Source organism: Pleuronectes platessa, chromosome 5 (genome assembly GCF_947347685.1).
Source record: "Pleuronectes platessa chromosome 5, fPlePla1.1, whole genome shotgun sequence".
Lineage (NCBI taxonomy): Eukaryota > Metazoa > Chordata > Actinopteri > Pleuronectiformes > Pleuronectidae > Pleuronectes > Pleuronectes platessa.
In genome coordinates this window covers 21,775,784-21,790,843 of record NC_070630.1, presented here as the reverse complement: position 1 = coordinate 21,790,843, position 15,060 = coordinate 21,775,784, and the positions used below count along the sequence as shown (strand labels likewise).

Here is a 15,060-nt window from a genome sequence, read left to right as displayed (position 1 = left end):
GTCAGGACAATATTCTAAATGGGTGTAGATGCTCCAAAGCTATTATATTGTGTATTGTGTATATGCTGTTGTATAATGGAGCAAACAGAAAGACAGACTCTTCTGCTGGTAATACGAAAAAGAGTAAATTTCTTTTTTAGTGTGTTTACAATTACTTAAAAAAACGTAGATACGTATATCCAAAAATGTTGGTGTAAAAGACGAATACCTCAGCTGAAGGTATCCTTGTTTTGTTCCGCAACTTTGCCCTTTACCCAGCGGGGGATGTTTGGTTTTGTCATGCAATCACCTCTTTACTGGATTTTTCAGTCTAAAGAAGACTTTTTTTCACCAGTAAGTAAACCTGTGGACTGATAAAGTTCGAGGACTTTATCAGCCCACAGGTTTACTTACTGGTGAAAAAAAGTCTTCAAACATGAAGTTAATTATTGCAAAAGAGAGAGAGCACAAACGCAGCCTATTTTTGAGTAAAAGCAGATGGGTGAGACCAAAAACTAAACCAAACATGTTGTGTAATGCCTGTGGGAGTTGGAGTTTTTCTGTGAGATTATCTGCTGCACCTCTGAATACTATTTATGTGATTTCATTTTATTTTTTCTATTTAGTTTCTACTTTATTGTTTAAATTAATCAAATGTATCTTGCCTGTTGTAGCTGCACAGCACTTTGGTCAACGTCTATTCATGAAAAATGTACTTTCTCACAAATTGTGCAAACCATGATATGAGTTTATGAATTTAATTCAGAGGAAACATACTAGGTTGTAGTGATGTGGTTCAGACTGTGGGCACTGCTGGTCAACACAGTTAAAAAGCAGATTTCCTTCACCATTATGTAACCGAATTGGATGTTTTAAAAAGAGATCTTACTTACCTGATTGTTAACCAACACCGACAACGCCACCTTTGAGCTTTCACCTAAAGAATAAACAAAACTACCAGGATAAACCTGATTGATCCCCACAATAATACTAATCTCTTTAAAAGATTGTTCCCCATAAATACAAAGATCAGTCCAAAAGTGAATACAGACACGTGTGTTTTAATTATAAAAAAATTTAAGACAATTCTGTAATATTCATTTTTTATAAAAATAGATATTTTAATACCAGATATACACAGTTGGAAAAATAGAAACCCTCTAGAGAAGTATACCCTACGTATTATTAATTTGAGGTAGGTCAAAAACAACAAGGGCTATTGCATGGCAAGTGATCTCAACCTCCTCACCTTTGTGAATACCTGTTGTTCTGTCCCCCAAATGTGTTTAATATTTAGCTATGCAACAGCGCCCCCTTGGGGCAGTTCAGGGATATATCATTGCCAGAGGTCAAGGTGTACTTCCCCCGGAAGTGATTCAAAGTTGTTTTCTGTGTTGTTTAGAGACGGCAGCTCCACTCACAAGTTTTGTCTTTCTTCTGCGGGTTAACGCATCGTCTTTTCACAAAATTCATTAAAGTTCTCGAAAATACCTACCGTGAAGTTTTTTGAGTGTTTAAGCTGGTTGGATAGCTAGCGCCCGCGCTAGCGAGACCTTCACAGTGAAAAGACGGCATTACAGCCAGTACGGAGACGACGACATCCAGCTTCAGGAGCGACGCAAGGAGCTAAGTGGCTAACGAGGGGGAAGTGGACAGCCTTCACGCCAGCCTACCTCTTCATCTGATATCGCTATATCAACAGACTTTGACCGTAATGGACGACATGGACAACGCAAGTAAAGTGAGCGAAGCGGCAAGCTCCGTGTGCTCGCGCGCATCACATGCATCATCCAGCTCAAAGGCAAGTTTAGCGGTGACCATGGCCAGAGCAAAAGCTGACGGTGCACAAGCTAGAGCAGCACACTCCAAGAGGGAAACCGAGCTGAAAGTCGAGCATGCACGTATTCTAGCTACTCTGGATGCATTAAACGAGGAAAAAGAAAGGGATGCTGCCATAGCTGACGCAAACACGTTGCAAGCTGGTTTACTAATACTTGATGTTGAAGTGCCCAGCAGAGGCTCTGGTCCAGTGTCTCAGGAAATTAAATACCAGCGCACTGCTGATTATGTGGAATGGCAAGCCGACACAAGCACAGGTGAATTACCTATGAAAATAAATGACATTGTTGCCCCTCTTCAAAGTAAAGCACAAATAAACAATGAAGATGATGTTAAGCCAACACTGCATTCCCCACGCAAAGGTTTTTCCAAAACACAACCTGCTGCTCCTGCCTACACCACGCCTCATCACACATCACATGCTCCTCAGGATCATGGATCACCACCACAACAGAACATTTATGATCATTCCCCACTTCCTGAGCAGAGAACGTCTTACGGATCCAGTTATAATCAGCCCCAAACAACTTTCGATCTGGCTAAATATCTTGCACGCAGCAACCTTGTAACCTCAGGCCTCACCACATTTGATGACCAACCAATGAACTATTGGGCGTTGAAAGCATCTTTTTTGACTGCTACTGCTGGTTTAGACCTATCCGCTGGTGGGGAGCTGGACCTGCTATTCAAGTATCTGGGTAAAGAGTCAGCAGAACTTGCGAGAAGAATCAAAGCAGTCAACATCAGAAACCCAAATGCTTGACTGTTAATGGCATGGGAGAGACTTGAGGAAATATACGGCTCACCAGAGGCTATTGATCAAGCCCTCTTCAACAAGCTGGAAAGCTTCCCCAAGTTTACAACAAGAGAACCACAGAGACTCAGAGAACTAGCAGACCTGCTGTTAGAGCTGGAAGCCGCAAAGAGAGATGGCTCCCTCCCAGGCCTGTCGTACTTGGACACCTCCAGGGGGATAAATCCAATCATTGAAAAACTCAACATTCAAGAAAAGTGGATGTATTTTTGTTAAAAGTACAAACGTGATCATCGTGTCAGTTTCCCACCTTTCTCTGTGTTGGTAGACTTTGTTCGTACAGAAGCAAAAACTCGCACTGATCCCAGCTTTAATCTCTTCACGTCAGTCTCTATGGAGAGAAAAAATAAATGGGACAGACCTGTGAAAATGCCTGTATCTGTGCACAAGACACAAGTTTCACCTTCAGGAAGAGCTGAGTTCAGAGATGACAAGAAATCAGCAGACCCGAACAAACATTGTCCCCTGTATAACAAACCACATCCTTTAAATACAGAGGCTTTAGAGAGAAGAGTCTAGAGGAACGCAAACAGCTTTCAAAGGAAAACTATGTATGCTTCCGCTGCTGCTCATCATCTCGGCAGGAACTTCTCAGCCAGAGTCAAATGTATGGAATGTGGGAGCACCGGCCATGTGACAGCGCTCCACCTAGGACCACCTGTCTGGAAACCTAAGACGTCCCCTCCCTCTTCAGAGCATGGCGGGTTTCCAGGAGGTCACATCAAGGTGCACCGAAGTGTGTGGTGAAGGAGTAAGCTCGAGAGCAGGATCCAAGTTCTTTGACATTTTCAAAATCTCAGGGTCCTCTTACCCATACACATTGAAAACATGTGCTCGACAAAAAGAGTCAACGGGCAGGAGAGCCTGTGGGTTCACCGTGGAGTCAGCAGATGAGAGACTTAGTTTTCCTCTACCCACAATTCTAGAGGGCAACCAAATTCCTAATAACCGCTCTGAGATACCTACCCTGACCGCAGCTCGCCACCATACTCACCTGAAGCACATCGTGGACATGATACCACCTCTCGATCCAGACGCCGACATACTCCTCCTACTGGGCAAAGACATTCTCAATGTCCACAAGGCCCGTGAACAGATAAGTGGTACAGGAAACGCTCTGTTCGCTCAAAGGCTGGACCTGGGATGGGTTGTCGTCGGTGACGTGTGCCTTGCAGGAGCCCACAGACCATCAGAGGTGAGCAGATACAAGACGTCCATCCATTAGATAATGGTCGGGCCAGTCATCTGCAGCCATGCAACAGCCAAATCAAGGTAAAAGAGATCTTCAGTCAAGCACCTAAGCATTCACATCATGCTGCACTGATGCCCACGTACTGCTCAACGACACATCGTGAGGACAGCCTAGGACAAACCATCTCCACTCCAACTGCTGGTGACCATAAACCTCGCGCCATCAGCGGAGGACATGATGTTTCTCCAGACCATAGAAGCTGAGTTCCATCAATACAGCTCGAACAGCTGGGTGGGACAACTACCCTTCAGAGCAGCCAAGGAAGCAGAGGCAGAATATGGCAGAGACGCAAGAAGCCTTGTTGACCGTGAGTTTTATGTTGATGCTCTAAAGTCATTTGATACTGAGGAAAAGGCCATCAGTGTACTCGAGCGAGCACAGAAAATGCTTGCAGCTTCTAATCACAGGTTGCACAAAATTGCGTAAAATCGCCCCAGGGTCATCAAGGCATTCCCACCTGAGGATCGTTCAAAAGATGTAGAGGGCCTGGACTTTTTAGCCTATGAGCTCCCCACTCAACATAGCCTTTGGTTGTCTTTGAACATGCGCACAGATGCTTTCACGTTTTCAGATCACAGACTATCAGAAGCCATTCACTCGCAGAGGAGTATTGTCTATCGTAAACAGTCTTTACGACCCCCTTGGATTCTTTGCACCAGTCTCAGTGTGTGGAAGGCTGATAATCAGAGACCTAACCATGGAAGCAGAAGACTGGGACACGCCACCCCCAAAGACATGGAAATGGACTGGATTAGGTGGAGGTGGAAGCAAGTTCAAAACCTGGCCGACACCTCTTGGAGTAGGTGGAGACGTGAATACCTCAAAACCCTGCAGTTTTGTCACAAGTGGCAGTCGGAAAGGTCAAACCTTCAAGACGGGGACGTTGTTCTCTTGAAAGACAATCAGGTCAATCAAAGGCTCGTTTGAATGATGCAATTATGAGATGTATCAGTTATATGGATGGCAGATTGACACTGAGTGGTCTCAGTCTAATGAATATACAGACATATATAGCTTCCAATAATAGCTGCCGGGTGCATTATGCGTTTGTGTTGTAATCCAGAATCACTGGCTACATCATACTGCTTTATGACATGAGAGATCTTTAAATACACAGCCTGCTAATAAGACAGGTCGGGTGACCAGTCTTTAGATTATTGGCCAATTATTCTTGGTTCTGCACCATTAAAACAACACAAAGGCAAGGCCTATGAGGAAACTGCCCCAAATTACAATTGGTTGCAAAAAGCAGGTAGGTTGCTGCATTAATTTACAAATATAGAAATAATGAAAAACATCTTTTTCCTCTGGAAATCAAAGGAGAATTATACAGGATCTTAGGATACTTTGCCTTTGATGGCTTCTAAGACAATAGTCTGTTCCTTTGTAATCTCTTGACATCATAGGAATGATTAAGGCACCTGTATTAAATACTCTTGAACAGTGGATGAAGTCGTGGAGGATTCTTTCAAGGCGGCTAGAGGGGGACCTGACCTAAGTCTACTTTGAGGTAGTTTCAGTACTGTAAATCTTTAGAATATTTCATCTGAAGGAGAGAATCTTTCTGTGGATGGATACAGTAAGTATACCTGTTTATTTCAACTCTAAAACGCCTCTAATTAGAACCAAAGTGCCCTGAACTTCCTGACATTTACAGCAAAGTAGCTCGTTGTGGTGTATGTTTATGTGACTTTAAAACAGGCTGATGCACAGACACATACTCTATTTTTTTCAACTTGGTGATATTTACAGCCTGCTAGTTTAAAGAGTTTTAGGAAATAGAGACAGAGAAGTTAGAAGTATGGATTTACAGAGGATCTCAGGATACTTTACCTTTGTTGGCTTAAAAAAATGTCATCTCTGTTTATTTTAACTCTAGACCTCAAGCATGAGTGGCAGTCCTTTCTCACAGTCCCACAGGGAGGTGTCTCCTCTGCCCTCCAGATCCTCACCCGAACCCATATCCTTCAACATACCCCAGCTCTTACCTCCAGCTTCCCCAAAGCCCTTGTATCATTCGTCCTCACAAGAGCACATCTCTGTCTCCTCTTCCCCCAAACCTCTTGCCCTCAGTTCCCCTCTTAAACCCCTGTCTCCGGATACCCCTGCCAAACCTTCATTTATTTCCTATTTTGGACTTCAACCCGTCTCCTCTTCACCCGAACCTCTTGCCCTCAGTTCCCCTCTGAAACCCCTCTCTCCGGATACTCCAGCCAAACCTTCATTTCTTTCCTATCTTAACCTTCAACCCATCTCCTCTTCACCCGAACCTCTTGCCATAGGTTCCCCTCTGAAACCTCTGTCTCCGGATACCCCAGCCGAACCTTCATTTCTTTCCTATCTTAACCTTCAACCCGTCTCCTCTTCACCCGAACCTCTTGCCATCAGTTCCCCTCTGAAACCCCTGTCTCCGGATACCCCAGCCAAACCTTCATTTCTTTCCTATTTTGGACTTCAACCCGTCTCCTCTTCACCCGAACCTCCTGCCCTCAGTTCCCCTCTGAAACCCCTCTGTCTGGATGCCCTAGCCAAACCTTCATTTCTTTCCCATCTTAACCTTCAATCCGTCTCCTCTTCACCCGAACCTCTTTGCCTCAGTTCCCCTCTGAAACCCCTGTCTCCGGTTACCCCAGCCAAACCTTCATTTCTTTCCTATCTTAACCTTCAACCCGTCTCCTCTTCACCCGAACCTCTTGCCCTCAGTTCCCCTCTGAAACCCCTGTCTCCGGATACCCCAGCCAAACCTTCATTTCTTTCCTATCTTAACCTTCAACCCGTCTCCTCTTCACCCGAACCTCTTGCCCTCAGTTCCCCTCTGAAACCCCTGTCTCCGGATACCCCAGCCGAACTTTCATTTCTTTCCTATTTTGGACTTCAACCTGTCTCCTCTTCACCTAAATCCCCTACATCATCAGCCACATATCAACAGAGGGATAACTTCCAAGACGTCAACAATGCCGAGCTGCCCGGCGATCTGGAGGATCAAGGTCAATGTACATCTTTGAAATGTTTCAGTGTCACCTGTAAAATAGGTAAAACCAGCTGAATCGAATAGAGCAAAGTTTATATCCCATCATGATTCAGAAATGGCTCGACTGGTAGCTAAGACCAAATTGAGGTGGAAATTGGAGGCGCAGGCCGTGGCACAAGCAACCAAGCAGGCCAGGAGTAGGGTTGCAAAATTCCGGGAATATTGATGGACAGATGAACAATCCTCAATCAGCATGTTAATATATTTCCCCCAGTAATATCATCAAAACATACCTGACTAGTCCTGCACACTACAACAGGCTTCAATAGCCCTGATGTATTGTGCAGGATGCTGGCAATTATCTGCACAAGTGATGGAGAAATGCAAAGTGCAGGGTTGAAATTCACCGAGCAGCATGTGCTGCATTCCATTCATCTTTAATATAGAGTTTTGAATGATGTTTTTTTTGCTCAGCGTTTAATTTACGTATATATATATTTTTTTCAAATTTCCCAAATTCCCGAGGTGAATATTCCCATGCAAAGTTTCCAGAAAGTTTCTGGAAATTTACCGGAAAGTTTCCGCCCCTTTGCAACCCTAGCCAGAGAGCAGAAAGGTAAACAGCCACAGTCTCGTCAGACTCTTCTCTAACATTGGATCAGATTGTGTTTGTGAACCTAACATGTTTGTGTTTTCTAGCCATAAAGGCGGAGGAGGCGAGGTAAATAAAGAGAGAGCAGAAGAAGCTTCTGGAACAGGAGGTAAGGATCTTTCTTTGCATGTTTAATTTTCCATGCAGATCTTCCCAACTATGAGCTGTTGCATCTTCAGAATTTGTGCACTCTCGATATTTTAAATTAAAAACAGTTGAACTGCTCTGAAATACCACAAGGAAGTTGCTATCCTTCAAAATGCTGCACATTCCTGATTTGCATAGACCAGACCTGGACATTGTACGGCCCCCGAGCCGCATCCGGCCCTTTGGCTGTCTGTGACCGGCCCGCGTGAGGTCAACGGAATATTAGGAATCACACATAAATAAGTGAACATCATGCAAAGAATACAACAACATTTCTTTTATTTTGAAAGTGCCTTTTTTTATCATTTACCTGACGTACATCCTGAATGCCCGCGAGCGGATGATGTGATGGCGAACGGAGTTAAGAAGAGATGTGAGTTAGCTGTTAGTCCACCACAATGTCAGCCCACGTTAAGACAAGAAAGATTGATACAGAATGCAGAGTTTTTAGCGAGACATGGACTGCTAAGTATTTATTTACTGAAGTCAAAGGGAAAGCCGTGTGCTTAGTTTACTGAGAAAAGATCGCTGTTTTTAAGGATTAATATTTGAATCGCCATTACGAGACAAAGCACTGAGAGACTTTTACGGACGAAACGTAACGAGAAGGATCGAGGACATCGCGGGAAATCTCGAGCTTCAGCTGCTAACGAAAGTGGTCGATTTTGACTTTTTCTCCTTGGCTCTGCATGAGAGCTGTGATGTTCGCGACACAGCCCAGTTCCTCATCTTTGTACGTGGGATGACGAAAGACTTTGAGATTACGGAGGAGCTGGCAGCAATGCGGTCAGTAACAGGGACGACGACTGGGAGTGATTTGTTCACGGAGGTAACTGCATGCTGGGATGAGCTGGGACTCAAATGGGACAAACTGGCAGGTGTTACAACCGATGTTTGTCCAAATCTGACAGGGACAAATGTCGGACTTTTGAAGCGGATGCAAGATAAAGTGAGGGAAATTAACCCAGAAAGTAAATTGCTAATTTTGCATTGTATTCAGGGTTCCTAAGGTCATGAAAAACCTGTAAAAGTCATGGAATTGTTAACGGTTTATTTCCAGTCCTGGATAAAGTGCTTGAAAAAAAATGTAATCTCCAAAGTTTAGGAGAAGTCATGAAAATTTGTTATATTCATATTTTAATGTCGTTCATTTACGTTGAGTTTTAATTAATTAAAATGCTTTAAAAAGAAATACACTCAAAATATAAGCAGGCATACTATCTCATACTAATTGAAAAGTTCGGTGGGGAAGCATCTTGCATTTGCTGTTGTCACTGCACTAATGAATGAGCTAAATACCAAACTGCAAGGCAAGGGCCTATTTGCACATGAAATGTACAGCCTGGTGAAGGCTTTCATGAGTAAGCTGCAGTTTCTTTCAAGTCAGTTGGAGGGTAACATTCTCAACCACATGCCAACACTGAAAGAAGCTACACAATCAGTTGATCACCTCAGCAGGTACACTGTTGGCAGAGCACTTTAAGTCAGTATCGCTGCTGAGGTTGTATTCATCTCTCAAAGAGGAGAACTTTCCAAACATGAGGAGGCATGCTCAGAAGATGTTGGTTCTCTTTGGATCTTCTTACATATGTGAACAAACATTTTCTCTGATGAAGTTTAACAAATCCAGATACAGATCCTGTCTCACTGATGATCAACTGTCAGCTGTCCTTTGCATATCCACCTCAGATATTCAACCTGACTTCAGTGCACTTGTTCATGCCCAAACAGGCCAGATTTCTCTCACTGAACAAAAAAAAAAAAAAATGAAACCAGCAAATGGGGGGATTAGACTATACGCAAATATTAATAGCACTTTTTATAAAGTTAATTTAAAGCTGATCTTTGGAATACTGCATAAAATTTGCATTTTTGTTCACAACTGTTCTTGTAAATGTTGATTAAAGTGTGATATATTGTTGGCGTTATTACTTTGCCTGCCTCACTTTTTCATTGCCTAACCATAATATTTACTCTTACCTGTAGAAGCTTATCAAATTAATATGAGTAGAATTGAGTTCAGCTTATTGGTCCGGTCCTCCACAACTGTCCATGTTTCTCATGTGGCCCCTCAGGAAAATGAATTGCCCACCCCTGGCATAGACCCACTGTGCTTCCTCACCCCACACCCTGCTCCCCTCCTTCTCTCTATAACATGCATGACTTAACAATTAATTAATTTGATCTTGCCCTCAACCTTTTAACAGAGAAAGATCAAGGGCGCTCAGCAAATGCGAATGAAGAAAGAACTCCGTGAACAGCAGATTGTTGAGGTTGGTCCTGAAAGTTTTTGCAGAAACAGCTGCCATTTTGTCTTTGAGTTTTAATTCGAGGGATCGTCTCCTCACTCCGCGTGTCAATATGTTAGATCTGATATTACCAGTGAGACACTTGCTCTATTTAGATTTGGATGGAATATTTTCTATTAAGCAAACTAATACCAAAATTATACACAATATTAAGTATAACACTTAAATATTCCTTTCAAGAATTCTTTCACGTTTGTTTCATATTATACCGCTAATCAAGGAAATGATCGGTTGATTCATTAATCAAACATTGTTGCTCCGGTTAAATGTTAATTTATCTTTTCTGTTCTGGACATCCTGTACTTATTTTAATGAGTGTATCAGCAAACTCTGTTTCTTGAACTTTTTGCATTCACAGGCTAAACAAAAGAAACAGCAAGAAGCAGCCAATGCCAGAAAATTGGAGGCTGAGAAACGAAAAAAGGTCAATAACTGCAAATTGTGTTTTTCACTTTTGCTTCTGTTGTCACATCTTACAGAATCTGCCTTGTCAGCCCGCTAATGTTTTGGCCCCATTTATTATGCATTTGGCAATTTATTAGGCCTTCTTAGTCCTAGTAAATGGACCCTTACTATAATTTTATTTTATTATTTATAATGTTTTATTATGCTTTGTTGTGTCCTGTCTGTGTGGTTTGTAAGATGTCTGTCAAACGGATCCATCTTTCTTAGACTGCAAATCAAATCTAGCTGCGGGTACAAATAAAGTAACCTGAATGTGAACTTTTGTTCTATTTGTTAGTGCAAAGCAGATTTTTCTTACCTTGGTTCATGACTATGATTAAAATACCACCTCCTGTTAATAAGGGCGTTTTTATTTAAGGATTAGCTCAACCAGCAAAACCAAGATACCTCAAAACATTTTCAGGCTGCTGGATGGGATGCATTTATAATTATGTATATAATATAAGAATAAGTGTGAAACATATTTTGGTTTCTAAATGATCTGTTCTTTCTGCCAAAGGAAAAGGAGATGCAAAGACTGCAAGCTGTTATGCTGAAGCATAAGGTGGGTGTTTTTCTCTCAAATGATTTAAATAACTTGAAGATGGTCTCTAACGAATTAATGCTCAATATATCATTTAAAAATATTATTAATTATTTTGGGGTTTTAAATCTCTGGGAAATTTTCTTTTTTTGATGATTCAACACTGTGGTAATTTAGTTCCTTGTTTGTGTTTTTATACCAATATCAATATCATCGGGAATAATACAATCTCTTGACTACAGGAGAAAGAGCGTCTGAAGCAGCAGAAGATGGACGAGATACAGCTAAACAAGGAGAGGAAACTCCAGCTCAGACGATTGGAGCTGGAAAAAGCAAAGGCGCTAAAGAAGCCAAACGAAGACATGTGTTTGGCAGATCTTAAGGTATTCACGCAGAGAGTCCGTACATGAGAGTGCGTACATATTACCAAAGATAGTCTCCATCTGTTGAATGTACATCATACATGTTTGTGGAGAGATTAAGAATTTAACCAGTAAATCAGTATAATCACTGAGGCATGAAGATTAGATGTTTTGACAAATTTATTGTTTCATTGTTTTACTGTCACATACAAAAATAGATGCTTAATATCACTGAAAGCATCTACGTTTGATGTAAGAGAGCAGGTATAAGTCAGAGTACTACTACCAAGTGGCTACTGAAAGCATAAAAAGTTCTACTGATCATATACTTGAATCTATATACTGTATTGTGGACTAGTATTTATAACACATTTTACCTATATAGTCTGAAACAAGAAATACTTGGGTCAGATAGATTCACAAATCATTTCAAAGTATTATATAACATTGAACTTTATTTTTATTTTTTTCTTCAGAGTCTTCCAGTGCTCTCACGAATCCCTTGTCTGGTCTTGCAGGGAAGCACCCTATCTGACTGCCTGATAGTGCTGCAGTTTTTACACAGCTTTGGAAAGGTCTTGGGATTAGACAATTTAAACGACCTCGACTTAAGTGTCCTTCAAGAGGGTTTTCTTAACACTTGGGGCAGTATGGGGAAAGTGCAAGACCTGCTGGTGAGCATGGTTTCGTCAGCCGTACAGGATCCTGGTATACCTGCAGGTCACAGGGTGAGTCTTTCATTGTCAGTGTAGTATTTATACAGTTGTTGAATTGTAAAGGATTTGTTAATCATGTATTTATGCACACACACATTCATACTGATCAGGAGTCACTTTTTACAGGTTTCACATTTAATTGCTTTAGACATTGTTTTGTTTTTTACTGCCTCTTCTCTGCTAACCAGTCAGAACACAATTTAGGGTTCTGCTCCTGTTCTGTTGGACACTGTAGTATACAAAAATACTTACTCTTCACGCTAAGTAGGTGAAGAAACATTTATTAAACACACTGACTGAACTTATCAATATTTTTTCTTTTAGAGCAAAACCTGTCTAGGGGAGGAATTGACTGATGTGGAGATCAGCAGAGACAATGTGTCTGAGATCCTGCAGATCTACATGGAGGCTCACTGTGATTAGACAGAGTCAGCTGCTGTGGCCCTTAGTCTCAGTACTAAAGCTTTTCATGCCCACAGTCCGTCTCTGAAGGCTTTCATATTGGTCCTCCTGGTCAATGCGATCTGCTGCAGTAAAGCTGTGATCAGGTGAGGGATCCATTTCCTTCTAATCCTCACATATCTCACTTCTCATTTATTTTTGCTTATATTCACAATATAACAAAATTATAGGGGAAAAAAAAGTTTTTTCACAGTGTTGTTAAATTTGTGTTGAATGAGCCATTTTTATTTTGTAAAGTTGATTGCTTGCACAGATTCAACAAGTGTTTATTATGTGCCTGGAGCTTAAGTTAGTCTCTTTGCCTGAGAGCAGTAAATAGTCACATGTTTTATTCATGAAGGCTCAAATTGTGAAGAAACAATGGATGTATCAAAAGGAATATGACAAATCATGGCCTGATGGATAGTTTCAAAAGGTTGCATCAAACTATGTTTCATTAATCTTTCATTAGTACCAGCAACACTTTGAAAGGCATCTCCTGCCCGCTGTAGTGTGCTGCAAATGTATCAATCTAAGAATTGAAGCATGATTTTCAATGTTACTCTGCAGTGAGATCGACAAGAACATGGATCACATGACCAACCTGAGGAGCTCCATGATGATTGGACAGGACCGCTACAAGAGGCGTTACTGGCTTCTCCCACAGTGTGGCGGCATCTTTGTTCAGGGCATTGAGAGCAGCGAAGGTGAAAACTCACACTGAATTATACATTTTAATTTTTATGTTTGTTATGCACTTTGAGCTGATTTTTTAAATGTTACTCAGGTTAGGAAGAGTTGAGGGAAACACAGGAAACGGCTCAGGTGACCAGCATAAAGGAGGAGCAGCTGGAAGGGACTGAGATGTAGTGGGTCTGCAGCCTATCACCGAGTACAGACTGAGATACAGCCAGACCAGAGAGCCAGCAGGACAAAGACGGTCTCAAACTCATCTTAAAGAAAATGGCCAAAAAGGCTCGATCTTCCAGAACGCATCCTTACAAACGCCAGAACAGTAGCTCCGCTAAAATCCCTTCCACTGCAGAGGCCCTGTGTGACAAGCCACCTCGTGCCTTGTTCCCTGCTGGGGAGGCAGCCAAGACCCAGGACTACCCCATACCTCAGCCTATCCCTAAGGGTAAGAATGGCTCACTGCCATTAAGCACAAGTGAAATATGTTGGACTAAAGATCATCACTGCCCAGACAGTCCTGGAATACATGCTGTGATGACTGTCACTCACCTTTACAACTTCCTTATGCTGCTAAAATTAAGCAATTAACAATGGTGTGTGGAGGAGCAGGCCATGGAGGTGGACACCCACCAACTGCAGCAGGTGGAGGCTCTGGAGAGGAGAGCCGTCTCTGCCGGTCTGCAGATCAAGGTAAAATAATTCTGAACGTTTGTCTACATACAGTTCAAACAAATACAAATATCCCAGATTAATTTCAAGACTATTTCTCCATTCTCTTCTGCCATAAATCAAGAAGTTATGTGTTGTTTGTGACAGATTTTGAGAGTTGGTCAAAGGTCAATTTTACTGCGGTATCCTAATGTTCTTCTGGCTATATTTCAGCACCGTAGCTCAGGAAGAGTAGCTGAAGCTGTGAGCTTATTTCAGTTAAATTAACTGGTTATCAGGGACAATTAAGGGACAAGCAATTATACAGGCTACAGAAAATAAGAAGAAAAATACACTATTATCAATTTATAATGCACCATCACCAGGAAACAACAGTGTTGGGCAAGAGTCCCTGCTGAACTGGCCATGTGGTGGGATCCACACAATGAGTCGTAAAAGTAAGGCCTGTGAGCCAAGATGAAACCAGCTCTAAAGTTTCCAGCTAAGATCAAGCATGGAGATAGCATCTCCTCTGGGGGTAACTTCCTCCCTGGGGTTTTCCCAGAAACCCCTGCTCTGCTCCTGGCCGTTCCCACTCTGATCTGACCTCTGACACTCAATTGGCTTAAAGCCAATATCATCCCATGACCACACCTCAAGGAGGCTGGGCCTCCACAGGTTAATAAAAGCCCTGGCAACCCAATAATCGCTGCCATTTACCCTGCACTGAAGACATCAACAGACCCCTCCGGGTCTTTCCAGATGATTTAGTTGCTAAAGGGGGCAACCAGAGTTATTTTCTTTCATTTCTTTCATTGTCTTTTATCTTAAGTTTGATCTTACTTTGATAGAGACTATTTTTGTTTTAACTTGAAAGGCCGCGCAACAGGAAGCTCATTCGCCGGCCGAGACAAAGACTTTTCTTTTCCACGATCTCCAACACAACTGTGCCACCGCTGTTCATCACTGCAGAAGAACGACGTCATCCCGTTGAGGAGCAAGACGAATCCGCTCCTATTCGGCCCAGCCGACGCCGCTGCGACAGAGGAGCCAGCGCCGCCAAGCTTGAGCGGCCACGATTATTCACTGGACTTCCGGAATATCCGCGCGACACGCGCACGCAACACCGTGAAGGTCACAGTAAGAGGCTTTATTGTCTGGGCAGAGACTAGTTTAAATACTTAGCGTGTCATTTGTTTGATTGTATGTTTGTTTGTAGATCGCTGATCTGTTTTTAGCCGTTACACGG

At 42.4% G+C, this 15,060-nt stretch overlaps 1 protein-coding gene across 3 annotated transcripts; it reads left to right on the top strand.

Annotated features, from left to right (window-relative positions):
* Positions 1-7,995: 7,995 nt before the first annotated feature.
* On the top strand, positions 7,996-13,177 carry LOC128440867 (bromodomain adjacent to zinc finger domain protein 2B). 3 transcript variants are annotated; one of them, XM_053423708.1, is made up of 8 exons: positions 7,996-8,440; positions 9,862-9,927; positions 10,322-10,387; positions 10,928-10,972; positions 11,194-11,334; positions 11,790-12,041; positions 12,354-12,577; positions 13,041-13,177. In XM_053423708.1, exons 2-7 carry the CDS (start codon positions 9,886-9,888, stop codon positions 12,450-12,452), a joined length of 645 nt encoding a protein of 214 aa, XP_053279683.1. In that variant the 5' UTR covers positions 7,996-8,440; positions 9,862-9,885; the 3' UTR covers positions 12,453-12,577; positions 13,041-13,177. The 3 variants fall into 3 exon arrangements, with proteins under 3 accessions (XP_053279683.1, XP_053279682.1, XP_053279681.1); XM_053423707.1 differs by having other exon boundaries at positions 7,996-8,483; positions 11,832-12,041; XM_053423706.1 differs by having other exon boundaries at positions 7,996-8,483.
* The last annotated feature ends 1,883 nt before the right edge of the window (positions 13,178-15,060 follow it).

What these genes read in the sequence shown, in the direction of transcription:
- LOC128440867 (XM_053423706.1), top strand. Translation starts at nt 8,397, where the DNA reads ATGACGAAAGACTTTGAGATTACGGAGGAGCTGGCAGCAATGCGGTCA. An exon ending in TGTGTTTGGCAGATCTTAAG is followed by an intron (nt 11,335 to 11,789) that starts GTATTCACGCAG and finishes TTTTTTCTTCAG; the next exon opens with AGTCTTCCAGTGCTCTCACG. An exon ending in GTATACCTGCAGGTCACAGG is followed by an intron (nt 12,042 to 12,353) that starts GTGAGTCTTTCA and finishes TTTTTCTTTTAG; the next exon opens with AGCAAAACCTGTCTAGGGGA.